Source organism: Nerophis lumbriciformis, linkage group LG21, assembly GCF_033978685.3.
Source record: "Nerophis lumbriciformis linkage group LG21, RoL_Nlum_v2.1, whole genome shotgun sequence".
NCBI lineage: Eukaryota > Metazoa > Chordata > Actinopteri > Syngnathiformes > Syngnathidae > Nerophis > Nerophis lumbriciformis.
This window is the reverse complement of record NC_084568.2, coordinates 4,201,126-4,227,184: the sequence shown is the minus strand read 5'-3', so window position 1 is coordinate 4,227,184 and position 26,059 is coordinate 4,201,126. Positions and strand designations below refer to the sequence as shown.

The following is a 26,059-nucleotide window of genomic DNA, read 5'->3' as shown; positions in this document are numbered from 1 at the left end:
CCACAGGACTTCCCGAGGGACACGGTCGAATGCCTTCTCCAAGTCCACAAAACACATGTAGACTGGTTGGGCAAACTCCCATGCACCCTCAAGGACCCTGCCGGGAGTATAGAGCTGGTCCACAGTTCCACGACCAGGACGAAAACCACACTGTTCCTCCTGAATCCGAGGTTCGACTATCCGGCGTAGCCTCCTCTCCAGTACACCTGAATAGACCTTACCGGGAAGGCTGAGGAGTGTGATCCCACGATAGTTAGAACACACCCTCCGGTTCCCCTTCTTAAAGAGAGGAACCACCACCCCGGTCTGCCAATCCAGTGGTACCGCCCCCGATGTCCACGCGATGCTGCAGAGTCTTGTCAACCAAGACAGCCCCACAGCATCCAGAGCCTTAAGGAACTCCGGGCGGATCTCATCTACCCCCGGGGCCTTGCCACCGAGGAGCTTTTTAACTACCTCAGCAACCTCAGCCCCAGAAATAGGAGAGCCCACCACAGATTCCCCAGTCACTGCTTCCTCATAGGAAGACGTGTTGGTGGGATTGAGGAGGTCTTCGAAGTATTCCCTCCACCGATCCACAACATCCGCAGTCGAGGTCAGCAGAACACCATCCTCGCCATACACGGTGTTGATAGTGCACTGCTTCCCCTTCCTGAGGCGGCGGATGGTCCAGAATTGCTTCGAAGCCGTCCGGAAGTCGTTTTCCATGGCCTCACCGAACTCCTCCCATGTCCGAGTTTTTGCCTCTGCGACCGCTGAAGCCGCACACCGCTTGGCCTGTCGGTACTTGTCCGCTGCCTCAGGAGTCCTATGAGCCAAAAGAACCTGATAGGACTCCTTCTTCAGCTTGACGGCATCCCTCACCACCGGTGTCCACCAACGGGTTCTAGGATTACCGCCACGACAAGCACCAACTACCTTGCGGCCACAGCTCCAATCAGCCGCCTCGACAATAGAGGCGCGGAACATGGTCCATTCGGACTCAATGTCCAGCACCTCCCTCGTGACATGTTCAAAGTTCTTCCGGAGGTGGGAATTGAAACTCTCTCTGACAGGAGACTCTGCCAGACGTTCCCAGCAAACCCTCACAATGCGTTTGGGCCTGCCAGGTCTGTCCGGCATCCTCCCCCACCATCGCAGCCAACTCACCACCAGGTGGTGATCGGTAGAAAGCTCCGCCCCTCTCTTCACCCGAGTGTCCAAAACATGAGGCCGCAAATCCGATGACACAACTACAAAGTCGATCATAGAACTGCGGCCTAGGGTGTCCTGGTGCCAAGTGCACATATGGACACCCTTATGTTTGAACATGGTGTTCGTTATGGACAATCTGTGACGGGCACAAAAGTCCAATAACATAACACCGCTCGGGTTCAGATCCGGGCAGCCATTCTTCCCAATCACGCCTCTCAAGGTTTCACTGTCGCTGCCAACATGAGCATTGAAGTCCCCCAGTAGAACGAGGGAATCACCCGGGGGAGCACTCTCAAGTACTCCCTCGAGTGAATCCAAAAAGGGTGGGTATTCTGAGCTGCGGTTTGGTGCGTAAGCGCAAACCACAGTCAGGACCCATTCCCCCACCCGAAGGCGGAGGGAAGCTACCCTCTCGTCCACCGGGTTGAACTCCAACGTACAGGCTCTGAGCCGTGGGGAAACAAGAATTGCCACCCCAGCCCGTCGCCTCTCACTGCCGGCAACGCCAGAGTGGAAGAGAGTCCAGCCCCTCTCGAGAGAACTGGTTCCAGAGCCCTTGCTGTGCGTCGAAGTGAGTCCGACTATATCTAGCCGGAACTTCTCCACCTCGCGCACTAGCTCAGGCTCCTTCCCCCCCAGCGAGGTGACGTTCCACGTCCCAAGAGCTAGCTTCTGTAGCCGAGGATCCTGCCCTCGGCTGCCGCCCAGCTCACATCGCACCCGACCTCTATGACCCCTGCTATGGGTGGTGAGCCCATTGGAGGGGGGACCCACGTTGCCTCTTCGGGCTGTGCCCGGCCGGGCCCCATGGGGACAGGCCCGGCCACCAGGCGCTCGCCATCGTGCCCCACCTCCGGGCCTGGCTCCAGAGGGGGGCCCCGGTGACCCGCGTCCGGGCAAGGGAAATCTGGGTTCCTTGCTTGTTTTCTTCATAGAGGTCTTCGAACTGCTCTTTGTCTGATCCCTCTCCCTTAGAGATAGGGTGAGAAGCTCTGCCATCCGGGAGGAGCTCAAAGTAAAGCCGCTGCTCCTCCACATGGAGAGGAGCCAGATGAGGTGGTTCGGGCATCTGGTCAGGATGCCACCCGAACGCCTCCCTAGGGAGGTGTTTAGGGCACGTCCGACCGGTAGGAGGCCGCGGGGAAGACCCAGGACACGTTGGGAAGACTATGTCTCCCGGCTGGCCTGGGAACGCCTCGGGGTCCCACAGGAAGAGCTGGACGAAGTGGCTGGGGAGAGGGAAGTCTGGGCTTCCCTGCTTAGGCTGCTGCCCTCGCGACCCGACCTCGGATAAGCGGAAGAAGATGGATGGATGGATGGGTTTAATGTACCTCACGTAGACATTAAATGTGCATGTTAAAAAAGCAACATAACCAATATAAATGGAATAATATGGCAGAAACTAAATAAGATAAATAAAAATAAATAAAAAATGTGAAAGATAATAAGCAGCTGCTTCTGGAAGGTATTGTATGTGTGATGTTGGTAGATTGTTATACTGTAGCTGTGCCATCCAACTTGGCATATGTATACTGTAATATATTCATTAGTAGTTCAACATGTATGGATATGTATACTGTAATATATTCATTGGTATGTATGGATTTGATACTGTAATATGTTCATTAATATTGTAACATGTATGGATAAGTATGCTGTCATATATTCATTAGTGTTTATGGATAAGTATATTGTTATACATTCATTATTGTTGACGGCTATGTGCCATCATGTTGTGTTGAAAGGAAGTGAGCTATTCTGGCTTTCTGTGGGATTCCACTGGTGTGCAGCTCCTGGATGCTGCACTCTTGGAGTCTGCCAAAAACTGTGATGGAGCCTCCACAAGCTTCCTGGCCCACTTCTCTGTAAGTATGTCTTATGTCATCTACTTACGTCGCTTTTCACCTATTTGGGTTAAAAATATTTTTTTGCAAACCAGTAATTATAGTCTGCAAATTATGTGTTGTTGTTGAGCTCAGCAGAGTAACCATGTAATACTCTTCCATATCAGTAGGTGGCAGCAGGTAGCTAATTGCTTTGTAGATGTGGGAAACAGCGGGAGGCAGCGTGCAGGTAAAATTGTGTCTGATGCTTAAACCAAAAATAAACAAAAGGTGAGTGCCCCTAAGAAAAGGCATTGAAGCTCGGGGAAGGCTATGCAGAACGAAACTGAAACTGAACTGGCTACAAAGTAAAGAAAAACAGAATGCTGGACGACAGCAAAGACTTACTGTGGAGCAAAGACGGCGTCCACAATGATGTCATCATCTACAAAATACACACTAATGTGTTGATGTAATCGTGTACCTGTATTTTGTACATGATGATGTCATCACCCACAAATTATACATTGCATGATGATGTCATCACCTACAAAATATACGTACACGATGATGTCATCACCTACAAAATATACATTACATGATATCACCTAACAAAATGCACTACATGATGACGTCATCATGTTCATGTATTCTGTACATGTATTTTGTACATATCACCCACAAAATACACATTACATGATGATGTCATCACAAGCACATGATGATGTCATTATGTACATGTGTTTTGTAGATTAACATGTAACCTATAAAGTACACATTACATGATGATGTCATGTACATGTATTTTGTACATGAAATTGTCATCTATAAGATACACGTTACATGATGATGTCATCACATACAAATTACTCAAGCACAGGACGACGTCATCACTTACAAAATACACAAGTACATGATGACTTCAACAAAATATGCATGTATGTCGTTGTGTACATGTGTATTTTGTTGGTGATGACATCATGTACTGTGTATTTTGTAGGTGATGACATCATCATGTACTGTGTATTTTGTAGGTGATGACATCATCATGGACTGTGTATTTTGTAAGCGATGAAATCATGTAATGTGTATTTTGTAGGTGATGACATCATCATGTACTGTGTATTTTGTAGGTGATGACAATCACAAAAACAGAATGCTGGACGACAGCAAAAACTTACTGTGGAGCAAAGACACTGTACATTCGAACATGACATGACAATCAACAATGTCCCCACAAAGAAGGATAAAAACGACTGAAATATTCTTCATTGCTAAAACAAAGTAGATGCGGGAAATATCGCTCAAAGGAAGACACGAAACTGCTACAGGAAAATGCCCCCAAAAAAAGAGAAAAGTCAGGGTGTGATGTGACAGGTGGTGACAGTACACCTACTTTGAGACAAGAGCTATATTGATGCATGCTTGGTTATGCTTTAAAGTCATATCCGACAATTGCGACAACGACTTTTTACTGTCAACTGAGTTTAGTTTTTGAATGATTTCTGCTGGTGGTGTGCCTCCGCATTTTTCCAACGCAAAAAATGTGCCTTGGCTCAAAAAAGGTTGAAAAACTCTGCTGTAGACCACTAGGAAATGTGTTAAATGTACGTTAAAATCATCACAACACAAAAACAGAAGCACTTTTTGTTATGTAGACCACAACATACTTTTTGTCTTTTTCCTTCAGATTTCTTCTCACAAAGTGGCTGTGGTGAACGTCCACATGCGAGCCACAGTTGGCAAGAAGCAGAGTGCAGAGGTCAAAGGTCGCCCCCTGTCTGCCATCATCCAGGAAACACTGAAAGGTTGCTGATGGTTTTGATATTGACACTTCTTCCTTCCTTCCTTCCTTGCTACATCCTGTTCACATGTTGCATCTTACCATATTCTAAATACTTTGCCCCAAATTAAGACTTATTTATGTCTATTTATCACAGTGCTACATCCATACTTTGCATACCTTTTTACACACATACTTACACAACTTCCTACACACATACCTTCTTACACACATACTTACATACCTTCTTACACACATACTTACATACTTTCTTACACATACCTTCTTACACACATACTTACACACCTTCTTACACACACATACTTACATACCTTCTTACACACATGCTTACATACCCTCTTACACACATACTTACATAACTTCCTACACACATACCTTCTCACACACATACTTCCATACCTTCTTACACACATACCTTCTTAAACACATACTTACATACTTTCTTACACATACCTTCTTACACACATATTTACATACCTTCTTACACACACATACTTACATACCTTCTTACACACATACCTTCTTACACACATACTTACATACCTTCTTACACACATACTTACATACCCTCTTACACACATACTTATATCCACACTTACATTCATACTTACATCCATACTTGTACACACATACTTACATATCTACTTACACACATACTTACCTCCATACTTTTACACACATACTTATATACCTTCTTACACACATACTTACATCCATACTTTTACACACATATTTACATATCTTCTTACACACATACTTACATCCATACTTTTACACACATACTTACATCCATACTTTTACACACATACTTACATACTTCATACACACATACTTACATCTATACTTCTACACACATACTTACATACTTCCTACACACATACTTACATCCATACTTTTACACACATACTTACATATCTTCTTACACACATACATCCATACTTTTACACACATACTTACATCCATACTTTTACACACATACTTACATACTTTCTTACACTCATACTTACATCCATACTTTTACACACATACTTACATATCTTCTTACACACATACTTACATCCATACTTTTAAACCCATACATACATACCTTCTTACACACATACTTACATCCATACTTTTACACACATACTTACATCCATACTTTTACACACATACTTACATACTTCATACACACATACTTACATCTATACTTCTACACACATACTTACATACTTCCTACACACATACTTACATCCATACTTTTACACACATACTTACATATCTTCTTACACACATACATCCATACTTTTACACACATACTTACATCCATACTTTTACACACATACTTACATACTTTCTTACACTCATACTTACATCCATACTTTTACACACATACTTACATATCTTCTTACACACATACTTACATCCATACTTTTAAACCCATACATACATACATACCTTCTTACACACATACTTACATCCATACTTTTACACACATACTTACATCCATACTTTTACACACATACTTACATACTTTCTTACACTCATACTTACATCCATACTTTTACACACATACTTGCATATCTTCTTACACACATACTTACATCCATACTTTTAAACACATACATACATACCTTCTTACACACATACTTACATCCATACTTTTACACACATACTTACATACCTTCTTACACTCATACTTACATCCATACTTTTACACACATACTTATATACCTTCTTACACACCTTACATCCATACTTTTACACACATACTTACATATCTTCTTACACACATACTTAAATCCATACTTTTACACACATACTTACATACTTTCTTACACTCATACTTACATCCATACTTTTACACACATACTTACATATCTTCTTACACACATACTTACATCTATACTTTTACACACATACTTACATACTTCCTACACACATACTTACATCCATACTTTTACAAACATACTTACATACTTTTTTTACACACATACTGACATCCATACTTTTACACACATACTTACATGCATACTTTTACACACATACTTACATCCGTACTTATAAACACATACTTACATCCATACTTCTACACACATACTTACATAGCTTCTTACACACATACTTACATAGCTTCTTACACACATACTTACAGCCATACTTTTACACACATACTTACAACCATAGTTTTACACACATACTTACATCCATACTTCTACACACATACTTACATACCTTCTTACACACATACTTACAGCCATACTTTTACACACATACTGACATCCATACTTATAAACACATACTTACATCCATACTTCTACACACATACTTACATACCTTCTTACACACATACTTACAGCCATACTTTTACACACATACTTACATCCATACTTTTACACACATACTTACATCCATACTTTTACACACATACTTACATACCTTCTTACACACATACTTACAGCCATACTTTTACACACATACTTACATCCGTACTTATAAACACATACTTACATCCATACTTCTACACACATACTTACATACCTTCTTACACACATACTTACAGCCATACTTTTACACACATACTTATATACCTTCTTACACACCTTCTTACATCCGTATTTTTACACACATACTTACATACCTTCTTACACATACTTGCATCCATACTTTTAAACCCATACATACATACATACCTTCTTACACACATACTTACATCCATACTTTTAAACACATACATACATACATACCTTCTTACATCTATATTACTTACATCCATACTTTTACACACATACTTACATATCTTTTTACACACATACTTACATCCATACTTCTATACACATACTTACATAGCTTCTTACACACATACTTACAGCCATACTTTTACACACATACTTACATCCATACTTTTACACACATACTTACATCCATAATTTTACACACATACTTGCATCTATACTTTTACACACATACTTACATCCATACTTTTACACACATACTTACATCCATACTTTTACACACATACGTACATACTTCATACACACAAACTTACATCTATACTTTTACACACATACTTACATACTTCCTACACACATACTTACATCCAAACTTTTACAAACATACTTACATACTTTTTTACACACATACTGACATCCATACTTTTACGCACATACTTACGTACCTTCTTACACACATATTTACTGCCATACTTTTACACACATACTTACATACCTTCTTACACACCTATTTACTGCCATACTTTTACACACATACTTACATACCTTCTTACACACATATTTACTGCCATACTTTTACACACATACTTACATACTTCCTACACACATACTTACATCCATACTTTTACACACATACTTACATCCATACTTTTACACACATACTTACATACTTCCTACACACATACTTACATCCATACTTTTACACACGTACTTACATACTTCTTACACACATACTTACATCCATACTTTTACACACATACTTACATACCTTCTTACACACATATTTACTGCCATACTTTTACACACATACTTACATACTTCCTACACACATACTTACATCCATACTTTTACACACATACTTACATACTTCCTACACACATATTTACTGCCATACTTTTACACACATATTTAGATACCGTCTTACACATATACTTACATACCTTCTTACACACATATTGCTGCACAGGTGAGAAGGAGGTTGTGGTGCTGGGAGACTTTGGACGTCCTCCTCAAAGCGCTGAGCTGGACTTCCTGAGAAAAGAGAAGATGTCTGCTCTGCTAGCAGCCAAGCACTTCACCAACATCAGCACCACCTGCCCTCAGGGAACACACTGCCTGGACAACATCTGGCTCAGCCGCTCTCTCAAGAAGATCTACTCTGGTAGGTTCTCTCTCCATGGTAGGTTCTCTCTCAATGGTAGTAAGGTATCTCTAAATGGTGGTAGGTTTTCCCTCAATGGAGTAGGTTCTCTCGCCATAGTAGGTACTCTCTCCATGGTAGTAGATTCTCTCTCCATGGTAGGTTCTCTCTCTAGGGTAGGTTCTCTCTCAGTGGTAGTAAGGTATCTCTAAATGGTGGTAGGTTCTCCCTCAATGGTAGTAGGTTGTCTCTCAATGGAGCTTCTATCTAAATGCTAGTAAGTTATTTCTCAATGTTAGTAGGTTCTCTCTCCATGGTAGGTTCTCTCTCCATGGTAGGTTCTCTCTCATTGTAGCTTCTATCTCAATGGTAGTAAATTCTTTCTCAATGGTAGTTGGTTCTCTCTCCATGGTAGGTTCTCTCTCATTGTAGCTTCTATCTCAATGGTAGTAAGTTCTTTCACAATGTTAGTAGGTTCTCTCTCCATGGTAGGTTCTCTCTCATTGTAGATTGTATCTCAATGGTAGTAAGTTCTTTCACAATGTTAGTAGGTTCTCTCTCCATGGTAGGTTCTCTCTCATTGTAGCTTCTATCTCAATGGTAGTAAGTTCTTTCACAATGTTAGTAGGTTCTCTCTCCATGGTAGGTTCTCTCTCTTTGTAGCTTCTATCTCAATGGTAGTAAGTTCTTTCTCAATGTTAGTAGGTTATCTCTCCATGGTAGGTTCTCTCTCATTGTAGCTTCTATCTCAATGGTAGTAAGTTATTTCACAATGTTAGTAGGTTCTCTCTCATTGTAGCTTCTATCTCAATGGTAGTAAGTTATTTCACAATGTTAGTAGGTTCTCTCTCCATGGTAGGTTCTCTCTCATTGTAGCTTCTATCTCAATGGTAGTAAGTTCTTTCACAATGTTAGTAGGTTCTCTCTCCATGGTAGGTTCTCTCTCATTGTAGATTGTATCTCAATGGTAGTAAGTTCTTTCTCAATGTTAGTAGGTTCTCTCTCCATGGTAGGTTCTCTCTCATTGTAGCTTCTATCTCAATGGTAGTAAGTTCTTTCACAATGTTAGTAGGTTCTCTCTCCATGGTAGGTTCTCTCTCATTGTAGCTTCTATCTCAATAGTAGTAAGTTCTTTCACAATGTTAGTAGGTTCTCTCTCCATGGTAGGTTTTCTCTTATTGTAGCTTCTATCTCAATGGTAGTAAGTTCTTTCACAATGTTAGTAGGTTCTCTCTCCATGGTAGGTTCTCTCTCATTGTAGCTTCTATCTCAATTGTAGTAAGTTCTTTCACAATGTTAGTAGGTTCTCTCTCATTGTAGATTCTATCTCAATGGTAGTAAGTTATTTCTCAATATTAGTAGGTTATCTCTCCATGGTAGGTTCTCTCTCATTGTAGCTTCTATCTCAATGGTAGTAAATTCTTTCTCAATGGTCGTTGGTTCTCTCTCCAAGGTAGGTTCTCTCTCAGCGGTTGCTTCTCTCTAAATGGTAGTAGGTTCTCTTTCAATGGTCGTAGGTTCTTTCTAAAAAGTTAGCAGGTTCTCTCTCCAAGGGTAGGTTCTCTCTCAGTAGTAGCTTCTCTCTCAGCAGTAGCTTCTCTCTAAATGGTAGTAGGTTCTCTGTTAATGGTAGTAGGTTCTCTCTCAACGGTAGTAGGTTCTCTCTCATTGTAGCTTCTATCTCAATGGTAGTAAGTTCTTTCACAATGTTAGTAGGTTCTCTCTCCATGGTAGGTTCTCTCTCATTGTAGCTTCTATCTCAATGGTAGTAAGTTCTTTCACACTGTTAGTAGGTTCTCTCTCCATGGTAGGTTCTCTCTCATTGTAGATTCTATCTCAATGGTAGTAAGTTCTTTCACAATGTTAGTAGGTTCTCTCTCATTGTAGATTCTATCTCATTGGTAGTAAGTTCTCTCTCCATGGTAGGTTCTCTCTCATTGTAGCTTCTATCTCAATGGTAGTAAATTCTTTCTTAATGGTAGTTGGTTCTCTCTCCAAGGTAGGTTCTCTCTCAGTGGTTGCTTCTCTCTAAATGGTAGTAGGTTCTCTTTTAATGGCCGTAGGTTCTTTCTAAAAAGTTAGCAGGTTCTCTCTCCAAGGGTAGATTCTCTCTCAGTAGTAGCTTCTCTCTAAATGGTAGTAGGTTCTCTTTTAATGGCCGTAGGTTCTTTCTAAAAAGTTAGCAGGTTCTCTCTCCAAGGGTAGGTTCTCTCTCAGTAGTAGTTTCTCTCTCAGTAGTAGCTTCTCTCTAAATGGTAGTAGGTTCTCTTTTAATGGTCGTAGGTTCTCTCTCAAAGGTAATTTCTCTCTCAGTGGTAGGTTCTCTCTCCATTGTAGGTTTTCTCTCAATGGTAGGTTCTCTCTCAGTGGTAGTAGGTTCTCTCTCAAAATAACTTCTATTAATATATAAGTACTAATATAACTTGAATATACAGGTACTGAAATAACTTCTTAAATATACACAAGTACTAAATAACTAAAATATATAAGTACTTAAATAACTTCTTCAATACACAATTACTAAAATAACATATGTATTTATTAATATATGAAAAATAACAACTGCATTTATTTGAAGTATGTTTATTTGTTATAGACAGTGCATATTGATGAACATCAAAAAGTAGACATTGAAATTCCACAACTGGAATTACTGTATGTCAACATCATGCAGACTTTTCTTTGGGCTTACTTACAGAAATGATTTTGTGGGTTCAATAAAAGGAAATCATTGATTGTTGACAACTGAAGTGGTTGTGTATCATAATTCATATCATGTGCAAGACAATATGACGGTGTTTTGTCTTTGTCAGGACATTGCACGGTCGTACGAGAAGGTTTGACCAACCCTTGGATTCCTGACAATTGGTCATGGGGGGGCGTGGCGTCAGATCACTGCCCCGTGGTGGCCGACTTTTCTGCTGGCGCCTCACGCAAACACGGAGGCGGGCCTGCAATCAGCGCGTTGGAGCCGGCTGACCAGCCCAAACATGAGCGATGACCTCACTTCAACAACAATGGTGACCACGTCTTGTGTATCGCCTTGGACTTTCCTCTATCAATGATGTCATCATCTACAAAATACACACGTATGTGTTGATGTAATCGTGTACCTGTATTTTGTACATGATGATGTCATCACCCACAAATTATACATTACATGATGATGTCATCACCTACAAAATATACGTACACGATGTCATCACCTACAAAATATACATTACATGATGATATCATCACCTAACAAAATGCACTACATGATGACGTCATGTTCATGTACTCTGTACATATATTTTGTACATATCACCTACAAAATACACATTACATGATGATGTCATCACAAGCACATGATGATGTCATTATGTACATGTGTTTTGTAGATTAACATGTCATCACCTATAAAGTACACATTACATGATGATGTCATGCACATGTATTTTGTACATGAAATTGTCATCTATAAGATACACGTTACATGATGATGTCATCACTTATATAAATACACAAGTACATGATGACTTCAACAAAATATGCATGTATGCCGTTGTGTACATGTGTATTTTGTAAGTGATGACATCATGTACTGTGTATTTTGTAGGTGATGACATCATCATGTACTGTGTATTTTGTAGGTGATGACATCATGGACTGTGTATTTTGTAAGCGATGAAATCATGTAATGTGTATTTTGTAGGTGATGACATCATCATGTACTGTGTATTTTGTAGGTGATGACATCATCATGGACTGTGTATTTTGTAAGCGATGAAATCATGTAATGTGTATTTTGTAGGTGATGACATCATCATGTACTGTGTATTTTGTAGGTGATGAAATCATGTAATGTGTATTTTGTAGGTGATGACATCATGTACTGTGTATTTTGTAGGTGATTAAATCATGTAATGTGTATTTTGTAGGTGATGACATCATCATGTACTGTGTATTTTGTAGGTGATTAAATCATGTAATGTGTATTTTGTAGGTGATGACATCATCATGTACTGTGTATTTTGTAGGTGATGAAATCATGTGATGTGTATTTTGTAGGTGATGACATCATCTACTGTGTATTTTGTAGGTGATTAAATCATGTAATGTGTATTTTGTAGGTGATGTCATCATCATATACAAAATACACAAGTCATGCACTTGTATATTTTGTAGGCGATGACATGATAATGTACAAAATACAAAAAGTACATGATGACAACATTATGTTACATAAATACACAAGTACATGATGACATGTTACATAAATACACAAGTACATGATGACATCATTATGTTACATAAATACACAAGTACATGATGACAACATTATGTTACATGAATACACAAGTACATGATGACAATGTTATGTTACATGAATACACAAGTACATGATGACAACATTATGTTACATAAATACACAAGTACATGATGACAACATTATGTTACATAAATACACAAGTACATGATGACAACATTATGTTACATAAATACACAAATACATGATGACAATGTTATGTTACATGAATACACAAGTACATGATGACAACATTATGTTACATAAATACACAAGTACATGATGACAACATTATGTTACATAAATACACAAGTACATGATGACAACATTATGTTACATAAATACACAAGTACATGATGACAACATTATGTTACATAAATACACAAGTTCATGATGACAATGTTATGTTACATAAATACACAAGTTCATGATGACAATGTTATGTTACATAGATACACAAGTACATTATGACAACATTATGTTACATAAATACACAAGTACATGATGACAACATTATGTTACATAAATACACAAGTACATGATGACAACATTATGTTACATAAATACACAAGTACGTGATGACAACATTATGTTACATAAATACACAAGTACATGATGACAACATTATGTTACATAAATACACAAGTACATGATGACAACATTATGTTACATAAATACACAAGTACATGATGACAACATTATGTTACATAAATACACAAGTACATGATGACATCATTATGTTACATAAATACACAAGTACATGATGACAACATTATGTTACATGAATACACAAGTACATGATGACAACATTACGTTACATTAATACACAAGTACATGATGACAACATTATGTTACATAAATACACAAATACATGATGACAATGTTATGTTACATGAATACACAAGTACATGATGACAACATTATGATACATAAATACACAAGTACATGATGACAACATTATGTTACATAAATACACAAGTACATGATGACAACGTTATGTTACATAAATACACAAGTACATGATGACAACGTTATGTTACATAAATACACAAGTACATGATGACAACATTGTTATGTAAATACACAAGTACATGATGACATCATGTACAAAAGACATGTACATGATGACATCACGTGCATGTACATTTTGTAGGTGATGACATCATCATGGACTGTGTATTTTGTAAGCGATGAAATCATGTAATGTGTATTTTGTAGGTGATGACATCATGTACTGTGTATTTTGTCGGTGATGAAATCATCTAATGTGTATTTTGTAGGTGATGACATCATGTACTGTGTATTTTGTAGGTGATGAAATCATGTAATGTGTATTTTGTAGGTGATGACATCATGTACTGTGTATTTTGTAGATGATGAAATCATGTAATGTGTATTTTGTAGGTGATGTCATCAGCATGTACTGTATTCTGTAAGTGGTGAAATCATGTAATGTGCATTTTGTAGGTGATGACGTCATTATATACAAAATACACAAGTACATGATGACAACGTTCTGTTGCATAAATACACAAGTACATGATGACATCATCACGTGCATGTGCATTTTATAGGGGATGACGTCATGGAGTATTTTGCCCCCTGCTGGCCTGCGTTCACAGGTAGATGTTTCCACCACCTTTGATGTTTTACTAACATTTCTCTGACTTGGTGGAATATTTCCATCTTCATGTGAAATGATTGGGATGACATCCATCCATCCATTTTCTACCGCTTATTCCCTTCGGGGTTTTTTTCAAGACTAGTAGCAAATAAAAGTGTTTGTTGTCAAGGCGCCACCTTGTGGTGTGACTAGGATATGACCCCTCCCCCTCCTAATCCTCCTGGTGTTCTTCTCTGATTTCTGATCACTAATAATAATCACATTAGATTCACTTTGGCAATAAAAGTCACTCATGGAACATTTTTTATTCTTTTCTTCATTGTTTACACCATTTTCTCATCTAAAGGAAGATAATAAATACTTTGTACTTCACTAAACACCCGATGGAATTCTTGTGTCAACAGAGTACTTGTTTGATGAAGTACTTCGTTTTTAGACTATACAAGTACTTGTTTGATGAAGTACTGTGTGTTTTACACTATACAAGTACTTGTTTGATGAAGTACTGTGTGTTTTACACTATACAAGTACTTGTTTGATGAAGTACTGTGTGTTTTACACTATACAAGTACTTGTTTGATAAAGTACTGTGTGTTTTACACTATACAAGTACTTGTTTGATGAAGTACTGTGTGTTTTACACTATACAAGTACTTGTTTGATGAAGTACTGTGTGTTTTACACTATACAAGTACTTGTTTGATGGAGTACTGTGTGTTTTACACTATACAAGTACTTGTTTGATGGAGTACTGTGTGTTTTACACTATACAAGTACTTGTTTGATGGAGTACTGTGTGTTTTACACTATACAAGTACTTGTTTGATAAAGTAATGTGTGTTTTACACTATACAAGTACTTGTTTGATGAAGTACTGTGTGTTTTACACTATACAAGTACTTGTTTGATGGAGTACTGTGTGTTTTACACTATACAAGTACTTGTTTGATAAAGTACTGTGTGTTTTACACTATACAAGTACTTGTTTGATGAAGTACTATGTTTTTTAGACTATACAAGTACTTGTTTGATGGAGTACTTCGTTTTTAGACTATACAAGTACTTGTTTGATGAAGTACTATGTTTTTAGACTATACAAGTACTTGTTTGATGAAGTACTATGTTTTTAGACTATACGAGTACTTGTTTGATGGAGTACTGTGTGTTTTACACTATACAAGTACTTGTTTGATGAAGTACTGTGTGTTTTACACTATACAAGTACTTGTTTGATGAAGTACTGTGTGTTTTATACTATACAATTACTTGTTTGATGAAGTACTGCGTTTTATCCTAATAGTACATGTTTGATGAAGTACTATGTTTTTTAGACTAGTAGTACTTGTCTGATGGAGTACTATGTTTTATCCTGATTGTACTTGTTTGAGGAAGTACTGTGTTTTATTCTAATAGTACATGTTTGCTGACTTACTGTGTGTTTTAGCATAGAAGTACTTGTTTGATGAAGTACTGTGTGTTTTAGACTAGTAGTACTTGTTTGATGAAGTACTGTGTGTTTTAGACTAGTAGTACTTGTTTGATGAAGTACTGTGTGTTTTAGACTAGTAGTACTTGTTTGATGAAGTACTGTGTGTTTAGACTAGTAGTACTTGTTTGATGAAGTACTGTGTGTTTAAGACTAGTAGTACTTGTTTAATGAAGTACTGTGTATTTTAGCATATAAGTACTTGTTTGATGAAGTACTGTGTTTTAGCATATAAGTACTTGTTTGATGAAGTACTGTGTGTTTTAGACTAGTAGTACTTGTTTGATGAAGTACTGTGTGTTTTAGACTAGTAGTACTTGTTTGATGAAGTACTGTGTGTTTTAGCATATAAGTACTTGTTTGATGAAGTACTGTGTGTTTTAGACTAGTAGTACTTGTTTGATGAAGTACTGTGTGTTTTAGACTAGTAGTACTTGTTTGATGAAGTACTGTGTGTTTTAGACTAGTAGTACTTGTTTGATGAAGTACTGTGTGTTTAAGACTAGTAGTACTTGTTTGATGAAGTACTGTGTGTTTAAGACTAGTAGTACTTGTTTGATGAAGTACTGTGTGTACTTGTTTGATGAAGTACTGTGTGTTATAGCATATAAGTACTTGTTTGATGAAGTACTGTGTGTTTTAGACTAGTAGTACTTCTTTGATGAAGTACTGTGTGTTTTAGACTAGTAGTACTTGTTTGATGAAGTACTGTGTGTTTTAGACTCGTAGTACTTGTTTAATGAAGTACTGTGTGTTTCAGACTAGTAGTACTTGTTTGATGAAGTACTGTGTGTTTCAGACTAGTAGTACTTGTTTGATGAAGTACTGTGTGTTTTAGCATATAAGTACTTGTTTGATGAAGTACTGTGTGTTTTAGCATATAAGTACTTGTTTGATGAAGTACTGTGTGTTTTAGACTAGTAGTACTTGTTTGATGAAGTACTGTGTGTTTTAGACTAGTAGTACTTGTTTGATGAAGTACTGTGTGTTTTAGACTAGTAGTACTTGTTTGATGAAGTACTGTGTGTTTTAGACTAGTAGTACTTGTTTGATGAAGTACTGTGTGTTTTAGACTAGTAGTACTTGTTTGATGAAGTACTGTGTGTTTTAGACTAGTAGTACTTGTTTGATGAAGTACTCTGTGTTTTAGACTAGTAGTACTTGTTTGATGAAGTACTGTGTGTTTTAGACTAGTAGTACTTGTTTGATGAAGTACTGTGTGTTTTAGACTAGTAGTACTTGTTTGATGACGTACTGTGTTTTAGACTAGTAGTACTTGTTTGATGAAGTACTGTGTTTTAGACTAGTAGTACTTGTTTGATGAAGTACTGTGTGTTTTAGCATATAAGTACTTGTTTGATGAAGTACTGTGTGTTTTAGACTAGTAGTACTTGTTTGATGAAGTACTGTGTGTTTTAGACTAGTAGTACTTGTTTGATGAAGTACTGTGTGTTTTAGACTAGTAGTACTTGTTTGATGAAGTACTGTGTGTTTTAGACTAGTAGTACTTGTTTGATGAAGTACTGTGTGTTTAAGACTAGTAGTACTTGTTTGATGAAGTACTGTGTTGTAGCATATAAGTACTTGTTTGATGAAGTACTGTGTGTTTTAGCATATAAGTGCTTGTTTGATGAAGTACTGTGTGTTTTAGACTAGTAGTACTTGTTTGATGAAGTACTGTGTGTTTTAGACTAGTAGTACTTGTTTGATGAAGTACTGTGTGTTTTAGACTAGTAGTACTTGTTTGATGAAGTACTGTGTGTTTTAGACTAGTAGTACTTGTTTGATGAAGTACTGTGTGTTTTAGACTAATAGTACTTGTTTGATGAAGTACTGTGTGTTTTAGACTAGTAGTACTTGTTTGATGAAGTACTGTGTGTTTTAGACTCGTAGTACTTGTTTGATGAAGTAGTGTGTTTTAGACTAGTAGTACTTGTTTGATGAAGTACTGTGTGTTTTAGACTAGTAGTACTTGTTTGATGAAGTACTGTGTGTTTTAGACTAGTAGTACTTGTTTGATGAAGTACTGTGTGTTTTAGTATATAAGTACTTGTTTGATGAAGTACTGTGTGTTTTAGCATATAAGTACTTGTTTGATGAAGTACTGTGTGTTTTAGCATATAAGTACTTGTTTGATGAAGTACTGTGTGTTTTAGCATATAAGTACTTGTTTGATGAAGTACTGTGTGTTTTAGACTAGTAGTACTTGTTTGATGAAGTACTGTGTGTTTTAGACTAGTAGTACTTATTTGATGAAGTACTGTGTGTTTTAGACTAGTAGTACTTATTTGATGAAGTACTGTGTGTTTTAGACTAGCAGTACTTGTTTGATGAAGTACTGTGTGTTTTAGACTAGTAGTACTTGTTTGATGAAGTACTGTGTGTTTTAGACTCGTAGTACTTGTTTGATGAAGTACTGTGTGTTTTAGACTCGTAGTACTTGTTTGATGAAGTACTGTGTGTTTTAGCATATAAGTACTTGTTTGATGAAGTACTGTGTGTTTTAGACTAGTAGTACATATTTGATGAAGTACTGTATGTTTTAGACTAGTAGTACTTGTTTGATGAAGTACCGTGTGTTTTAGCATACAAGTACTTGTTTGATGAAGTACTGTGTATTTTAGCATAGAAGTAATTGTTTGATGAAGTACTGTGTGTTTTAGACTAGTAGTATTTGTTTGATGAAGTACTGTGTGTTTTAGCATATAAGTACTTGTTTGATGAAGTACTGTGTGTTTTAGACTAGTAATACTTGTTTGATGAAGTACTGTGTGTTTTAGCATATAAGTACTTGTTTGATGAAGTACTGTGTGTTTTAGACTAGTAGTACTTGTTTGATGAAGTACTGTGTGTTTTAGACTAGTAGTACTTGTTTGATGAAGTACTGTGTGTTTTAGACTAGTAGTACTTGTTTGATGAAGTACTGTGTGTTTTAGACTAGTAGTACTTGTTTGATGAAGTACTGTGTGTTTTAGACTAGTAGTACTTGTTTGATGAAGTACTGTGTGTTTTAGTATATAAGTACTTGTTTGATGAAGTACTGTGTGTTTTAGCATATAAGTACTTGTTTGATGAAGTACTGTGTGTTTTAGCATATAAGTACTTGTTTGATGAAGTACTGTGTGTTTTAGCATATAAGTACTTGTTTGATGAAGTACTGTGTGTTTTAGACTAGTAGTACTTGTTTGATGAAGTACTGTGTGTTTTAGACTAGTAGTACTTATTTGATGAAGTACTGTGTGTTTTAGACTAGTAGTACTTATTTGATGAAGTACTGTGTGTTTTAGACTAGCAGTACTTGTTTGATGAAGTACTGTGTGTTTTAGACTAGTAGTACTTGTTTGATGAAGTACTGTGTGTTTTAGACTCGTAGTACTTGTTTGATGAAGTACTGTGTGTTTTAGACTCGTAGTACTTGTTTGATGAAGTACTGTGTGTTTTAGCATATAAGTACTTGTTTGATGAAGTACTGTGTGTTTTAGACTAGTAGTACATGTTTGATGAAGTACTGTATGTTTTAGACTAGTAGTACTTGTTTGATGAAGTACCGTGTGTTTTAGCATACAAGTACTTGTTTGATGAAGTACTGTGTATTTTAGCATATAAGTACTTGTTTGATGAAGTACTGTGTGTTCTAGCATAGAAGTAATTGTTTGATGAAGTACTGTGTGTTTTAGACTAGTAGTATTTGTTTGATGAAGTACTGTGTGTTTTAGCATATAAGTACTTGTTTGATGAAGTACTGTGTGTTTTAGACTAGTAATACTTGTTTGATGAAGTACTGTGTGTTTTAGCATATAAGTACTTGTTTGATGAAGTACTGTGTGTTTTAGACTAGTAGTACTTGTTTGATGAAGTACTGTGTGTTTTAGACTAGTAGTACTTGTTTGATGAAGTACTGTGTGTTTTAGACTAGTAGTACTTGTTTGATGAAGTACTGTGTGTTTTAGACTAGTAGTACTTGTTTGATGAAGTACTGTGTGTTTAAGACTAGTAGTACTTGTTTGATGAAGTACTGTGTATTTTTAGACTAGTAGTACTTGTTTGATGAAGTACTGTGTGTTTTAGCATATAAGTACTTGTTTGATGAAATACTGTGTGTTTTAGACTAGTAGTACTTGTTTGATAAAGTACTGTGTGTTTTAGAATATAAGTACTTGTTTGATGAAGTACTGTGTGTTTAAGACTAGTAGTACTTGTTTGATGAAGTACTGTGTATTTTAGACTAGTAGTACTTGTTTGATGAAGTACTGTGTGTTTTAGACTAGTAGTACTTGTTTGATGAAGTACTGTGTGTTTTAGACTAGTAGTACTTGTTTGATGAAGTACTGTGTGTTTTAGACTCGTAGTACTTGTTTGATGAAGTACTGTGTGTTTTAGACTCGTAGTACTTGTTTGATGAAGTACTGTGTGTTTTAGCATATAAGTACTTGTTTGATGAAGTACTGTGTGTTTTAGACTAGTAGTACATGTTTGATGAAGTACTGTATGTTTTAGACTAGTAGTACTTGTTTGATGAAGTACCGTGTGTTTTAGCATACAAGTACTTGTTTGATGAAGTACTGTGTATTTTAGCATATAAGTACTTGTTTGATGAAGTACTGTGTGTTCTAGCATAGAAGTAATTGTTTGATGAAGTACTGTGTGTTTTAGACTAGTAGTATTTGTTTGATGAAGTACTGTGTGTTTTAGCATATAAGTACTTGTTTGATGAAGTACTGTGTGTTTTAGACTAGTAATACTTGTTTGATGAAGTACTGTGTGTTTTAGCATATAAGTACTTGTTTGATGAAGTACTGTGTGTTTTAGACTAGTAGTACTTGTTTGATGAAGTACTGTGTGTTTTAGACTAGTAGTACTTGTTTGATGAAGTACTGTGTGTTTTAGACTAGTAGTACTTGTTTGATGAAGTACTGTGTGTTTTAGACTAGTAGTACTTGTTTGATGAAGTACTGTGTGTTTAAGACTAGTAGTACTTGTTTGATGAAGTACTGTGTATTTTTAGACTAGTAGTACTTGTTTGATGAAGTACTGTGTGTTTTAGCATATAAGTACTTGTTTGATGAAATACTGTGTGTTTTAGACTAGTAGTACTTGTTTGATAAAGTACTGTGTGTTTTAGAATATAAGTACTTGTTTGATGAAGTACTGTGTGTTTAAGACTAGTAGTACTTGTTTGATGAAGTACTGTGTATTTTAGACTAGTAGTACTTGTTTGATGAAGTACTGTGTGTTTTAGACTAGTAGTACTTGTTTGATGAAGTACTGTGTGTTTTAGTATATAAGTACTTGTTTGATGAAGTACTGTGTGTTTTAGCATATAAGTACTTGTTTGATGAAGTACTGTGTGTTTTAGACTAGTAGTACTTGTTTGATGAAGTACTGTGTGTTTTAGCATATAAGTACTTGTTTGGTGAAGTACTGTGTGTTTTAGACTAGTAGTACTTGTTTGATGAAGTACTGTGTTTTAGACTAGTAGTACTTGTTTGATGAAGTACTGTGTGTTTTAGACTAGTAGTACTTGTTTGATGAAGTACTGTGTGTTTTAGACTCGTAGTACTTGTTTAATGAAGTACTGTGTGTTTTAGACTCGTAGTACTTGTTTAATGAAGTACTGTGTGTTTTAGACTAGTAGTACATGTGTGATGATGTACTGTGTGTTTTAGACTAGAAGTACTTGTTTGATGAAGTACTGTGTGTTTTAGACTAGTAGTACTTGTTTGATGAAGTACTGTGTGTTTTAGACTAGTAGTACTTGTTTGATGAAGTACTGTGTGTTTTAGCATATAAGTACTTGTTTGATGAAGTACTGTGTGTTTTAGACTAGTAGTACTTGTTTGATGAAGTACTGTGTGTTTTAGACTAGAAGTACTTGTTTGATGAAGTACTGTGTGTTTTAGACTAGTAGTACTTGTTTGATGAAGTACTGTGTGTTTTAGACTAGTAGTACTTGTTTGATGAAGTACTGTGTGTTTTAGACTAGTAGTACTTGTTTGATGAAGTACTGTGTGTTTTAGCATATAAGTACTTGTTTGATGAAGTACTGTGTGTTTTAGACTAGTAGTACTTGTTTGATGAAGTACTGTGTGTTTTAGACTAGTAGTACTTGTTTGATGAAGTACTGTGAGTTTTAGCATATAAGTACCTGTTTGATGAAGTACTGTGTTTTAGACTAGTAGTACTTGTTTGATGAAGTACTGTGTGTTTTAGCATATAAGTACTTGTTTGATGAAGTACTGTGTGTTTTAGACTAGTAGTACTTGTTTGATGAAGTACCGTGTGTTTTAGACTAGTAGTACTTGTTTGATGAAGTACTGTGTGTTTTAGCATATAAGTACTTGTTTGATGAAGTACTGTGTGTTTTAGACTAGTAGTACTTGTTTGATGAAGTACTGTGAGTTTTAGCATATAAGTACTTGTTTGATGAAGTACTGTGTGTTTTAGACTAGTAGTACTTGTTTGATGAAGTACTGTGTGTTTTAGACTAGTACTTGTTTGATGAAGTACTGTGTGTTTTAGACTAGTAGTACTTGTTTGATGAAGTACTGTGTGTTTTAGCATATAAGTACTTGTTTGATGAAGTACTGTGTGTTTTAGACTAGTAGTACTTGTTTGATGAAGTACTGTGTGTTTAAGACTAGTAGTACTTGTTTGATGAAGTACTGTGTGTTTTAGCATATAAGTACTTGTTTGATGAAGTACTGTGTGTTTTAGACTAATAGTACTTGTTTGATGAAGTACTGTGTGTTTTAGACTCGTAGTACTTGTTTGATGAAGTACTGTGTGTTTTAGACTAGTAGTACTTGTTTGATGAAGTACTGTGTACTAGCATATAAGTACTTGTTTGATGAAGTACTGTGTGTTTAAGACTAGTAGTACTTGTTTGATGAAGTACTGTGTGTTTTAGACTAGTAGTACTTGTATGATGAAGTACTGTGTGTTTTAGACTAATAGTACTTGTTTGATGAAGTACTGTGTGTTTTAGACTAGTAGTACTTGTTTGATGAAGTACTGTGTGTTTTAGACTAGTAGTACTTGTTTGATGAAGTACTGTGTGTTTTAGACTAGTAGTACTTGTTTGATGAAGTACTGTGTGTTTTAGACTAGTAGTACTTGTTTGATGAAGTACTGTGTGTACTTGTTTGATGAAGTACTGTGTGTTTTAGCATATAAGTACTTGTTTGATGAAGTACTGTGTGTTTTAGACTAGTAGTACTTGTTTGATGAAGTACTGTGTGTTTTAGACTAGTAGTACTTGTTTGATGAAGTACTGTGTGTTTTAGACTAGTAGTACTTGTTTGATGAAGTACTGTGTGTTTTAGACTAGTAGTACTTGTTTGATGAAGTACTGTGTGTTTTAGACTAGTAGTACTTGTATATATAAAAAAAAGTAGACCCTCCAGTCCAGCAGGTGGCGCCACTGCGCACCAACATGTTGATTCCTCACCAGAGGAAGACGCAGTGGCTTGTAGTTATTAGCTAACGAGCTAGCAGCGAAGCAGTCAACATTTTGACAGAAAAGGCGATTAAAAGAAGAAAAATGACTTTGTCGCCAGCAGTCACTCAATTATGTCACAATTCTAAGGACGTCTTCCTGGATGTGTGCAAGTTGTTACTTACATACGCCGACAATAACTTAAGGTAAGACGACTTCTTTCTGACAAACTAACAAAATATACATATTTATATAGTTTATTAACACTAGCATGTACGGCATCGCACAGGTTTATAAATACTGATATTGTTTATTAATACTAGCATGTACGGCATCGCACAGGTTTATAAATACTTTTTCTTTTCTTTCTTTAGTTTATTTGGAACATGAACACACTTACATCATAACACATCACACAATTTCATATCATTTCATTTTACATCATGCCCGAAAAGGAGTAGGAAGAAGCAAAGCTTATTTAATCCTACCCCTTTCCCACTTCAAAGCGTTTACAAAAATATAGAATCATTTACTGACTGTTTTTATATAATAAAATAACATCTATGAATTAGTATACAACAGTTTTGTAATATGTAATGAATTAATTAATTCAGTCATTATTAACATACTGAGATGAAGAATATCTTATTTTCAATAAGGTTGAAAGTATTTCTCATAATTCTTCTTTTTTTGTACTCTGTAAGCACTATTATTTTGAACAACCTCTTAAAGTGGATCATATCAGTACCATTTTTAACTTCTTTACTTAATCCATTCCATAATTTAATTCCACATACTGATATGCTAAAAGTTCTAAGTGTTGTACATGCATATAAATGTTTTAAATTATTTTTTCCTCTAAGGTTATATTTCTCCTCTTTAGTTGAGAAGAATTGTTGTACATTCTTTGGTAGCAGGTTATAGTTTGCTTTGTACATCATTTTAGCTGTTTGCAATTTTACCAAATCACCAAACTTTAATATTTCTGACTTAATAAATAAATGTTCTCTATATCCAACATTATGTATTATTCTAACTGATCTTTTTTGTAACACGGTTAGCGAATGTAGCGCACATTTGTAGTTATTTCCCCATATTTCTGCACAATAACTCAGATATGGTAACACTAGCGAGCAGTAGAGAATATGTAGTGATTTTTGGCCCAGGACATATTTTGCTTTATTCATTATTGAAATGTTTTTTGCCACCTTATGTTGTATGTTTTGTATATGAGAATTCCAGTTCATTTGATCATCTATTAATACTCCCAAAAATCTAGTTTCTTTTACCCTTTCTATGTCTACTCCGTCTATTTGTATTTGTGTATGATGCTCTTTTCTACTATTACCAAATAGCATTATTTTCAAAGATAGTCTGTTTTTGTCAAACCATCTTTTTAATTTGTTCATTTCTTCTGTTATTATTTGTATCATCTTCTGTGTGTTCTCTCCTGAACAGAAAGCAGTTGTGTCGTCTGCAAATGAAACCAACTTTAAGTCCTTCGTAACCTTACAAATGTCGTTTATATAAAGATTGAACAATCTTGGTCCCAGTATTGACCCCTGGGGTACACCACAGGATATATCTAGCCGTGTTGACATATTTTCACCCATCTTTACATATTGCTTCCTGTTGGTTAAATAACTTCTTACCCAATTCAATACCAAACCTCTGATGCCATATCGTTCTAATTTTCGTATTAAAATATCATGATTAATTGTGTCAAATGCTTTTGTTAAGTCCATGAATACTGCGGCCGCACATTCTTTACCATCTATTGCATTGGTAATTTCCTCTGTTATTTTGGTTAGTGCTATTGATGTTGAGATATTTGCTCGGAATCCATATTGGTTCTCCACAAGCGTCCCACTTTTGTTAATAAATAAATCTAATCGACTATTGAATAATTTTTCCAAGATTTTGGAGAATTGTGGAAGTAATGAAACTGGTCTGTAGTTAGTAAACTGGTGTACGTCTCCATTCTTATAAATTGGTACGACTTTTGCAATTTTCATTATATCAGGGAATTTACCGGTTAAAAATGATACATTGGTGATATATGTCAGAGGTTGATATTGTTTATTAATACTAGCATGTACGACATCGCACAGGTTTATAAATATTGATATAGTTTATTAATACTAGCATGTACGGCATCGCACAGGTTTACCATGAATTGATTAACGTGGACCCTGACTTAAACAAGTTGAAAAACTTATTGGGGTGTTACCATTTAGTGGTCAATTGTACGGAATAAATCTACTAATAAAAGTCTCAATCAATCAATCAATCAACAGTAGTGATGGGTTGATGAGGCGTCATGAAGCGTTTCGACACATTGCAAAACTGTATTGATACTGTGTCGATACTGTGTCACTAAATACTGACATCTGCTGGACATTAAAAATCCCTACAGGCAACCTATGGACCGACTCAACTGACACTGATTTTATGACCTAGTACAGGGGTCACCAACCTTTTTGAAACCAAAAACTACTTCTTGGGTACTGATTAATGCGAAGGGCTACCAGTTTGATACACACTTAAATAAAT

At 36.3% G+C, this 26,059-nt stretch overlaps 1 protein-coding gene across 2 annotated transcripts in view; it reads left to right on the top strand.

The window, feature by feature from the left end:
* The window catches only part of eepd1 (endonuclease/exonuclease/phosphatase family domain containing 1), a 58,549-nt gene that overhangs the window by 16,506 nt on the left and 15,984 nt on the right, over positions 1-26,059 (top strand). Inside the window, exons 5-8 of one of the 2 annotated variants that reach the window (XM_061983235.1) lie at positions 2,940-3,059; positions 4,708-4,825; positions 8,500-8,694; positions 11,487-11,693. In XM_061983235.1, the coding sequence (XP_061839219.1) occupies positions 2,940-3,059; positions 4,708-4,825; positions 8,500-8,694; positions 11,487-11,674 (621 nt within the window). In that variant the 3' untranslated portion in view covers positions 11,675-11,693. Of the gene's footprint in view, positions 1-2,939; positions 3,060-4,707; positions 4,826-8,499; positions 8,695-11,486; positions 11,694-26,059 lie in introns of those variants that run through there. The other variant, XM_061983236.1, reaches the window with a different exon arrangement.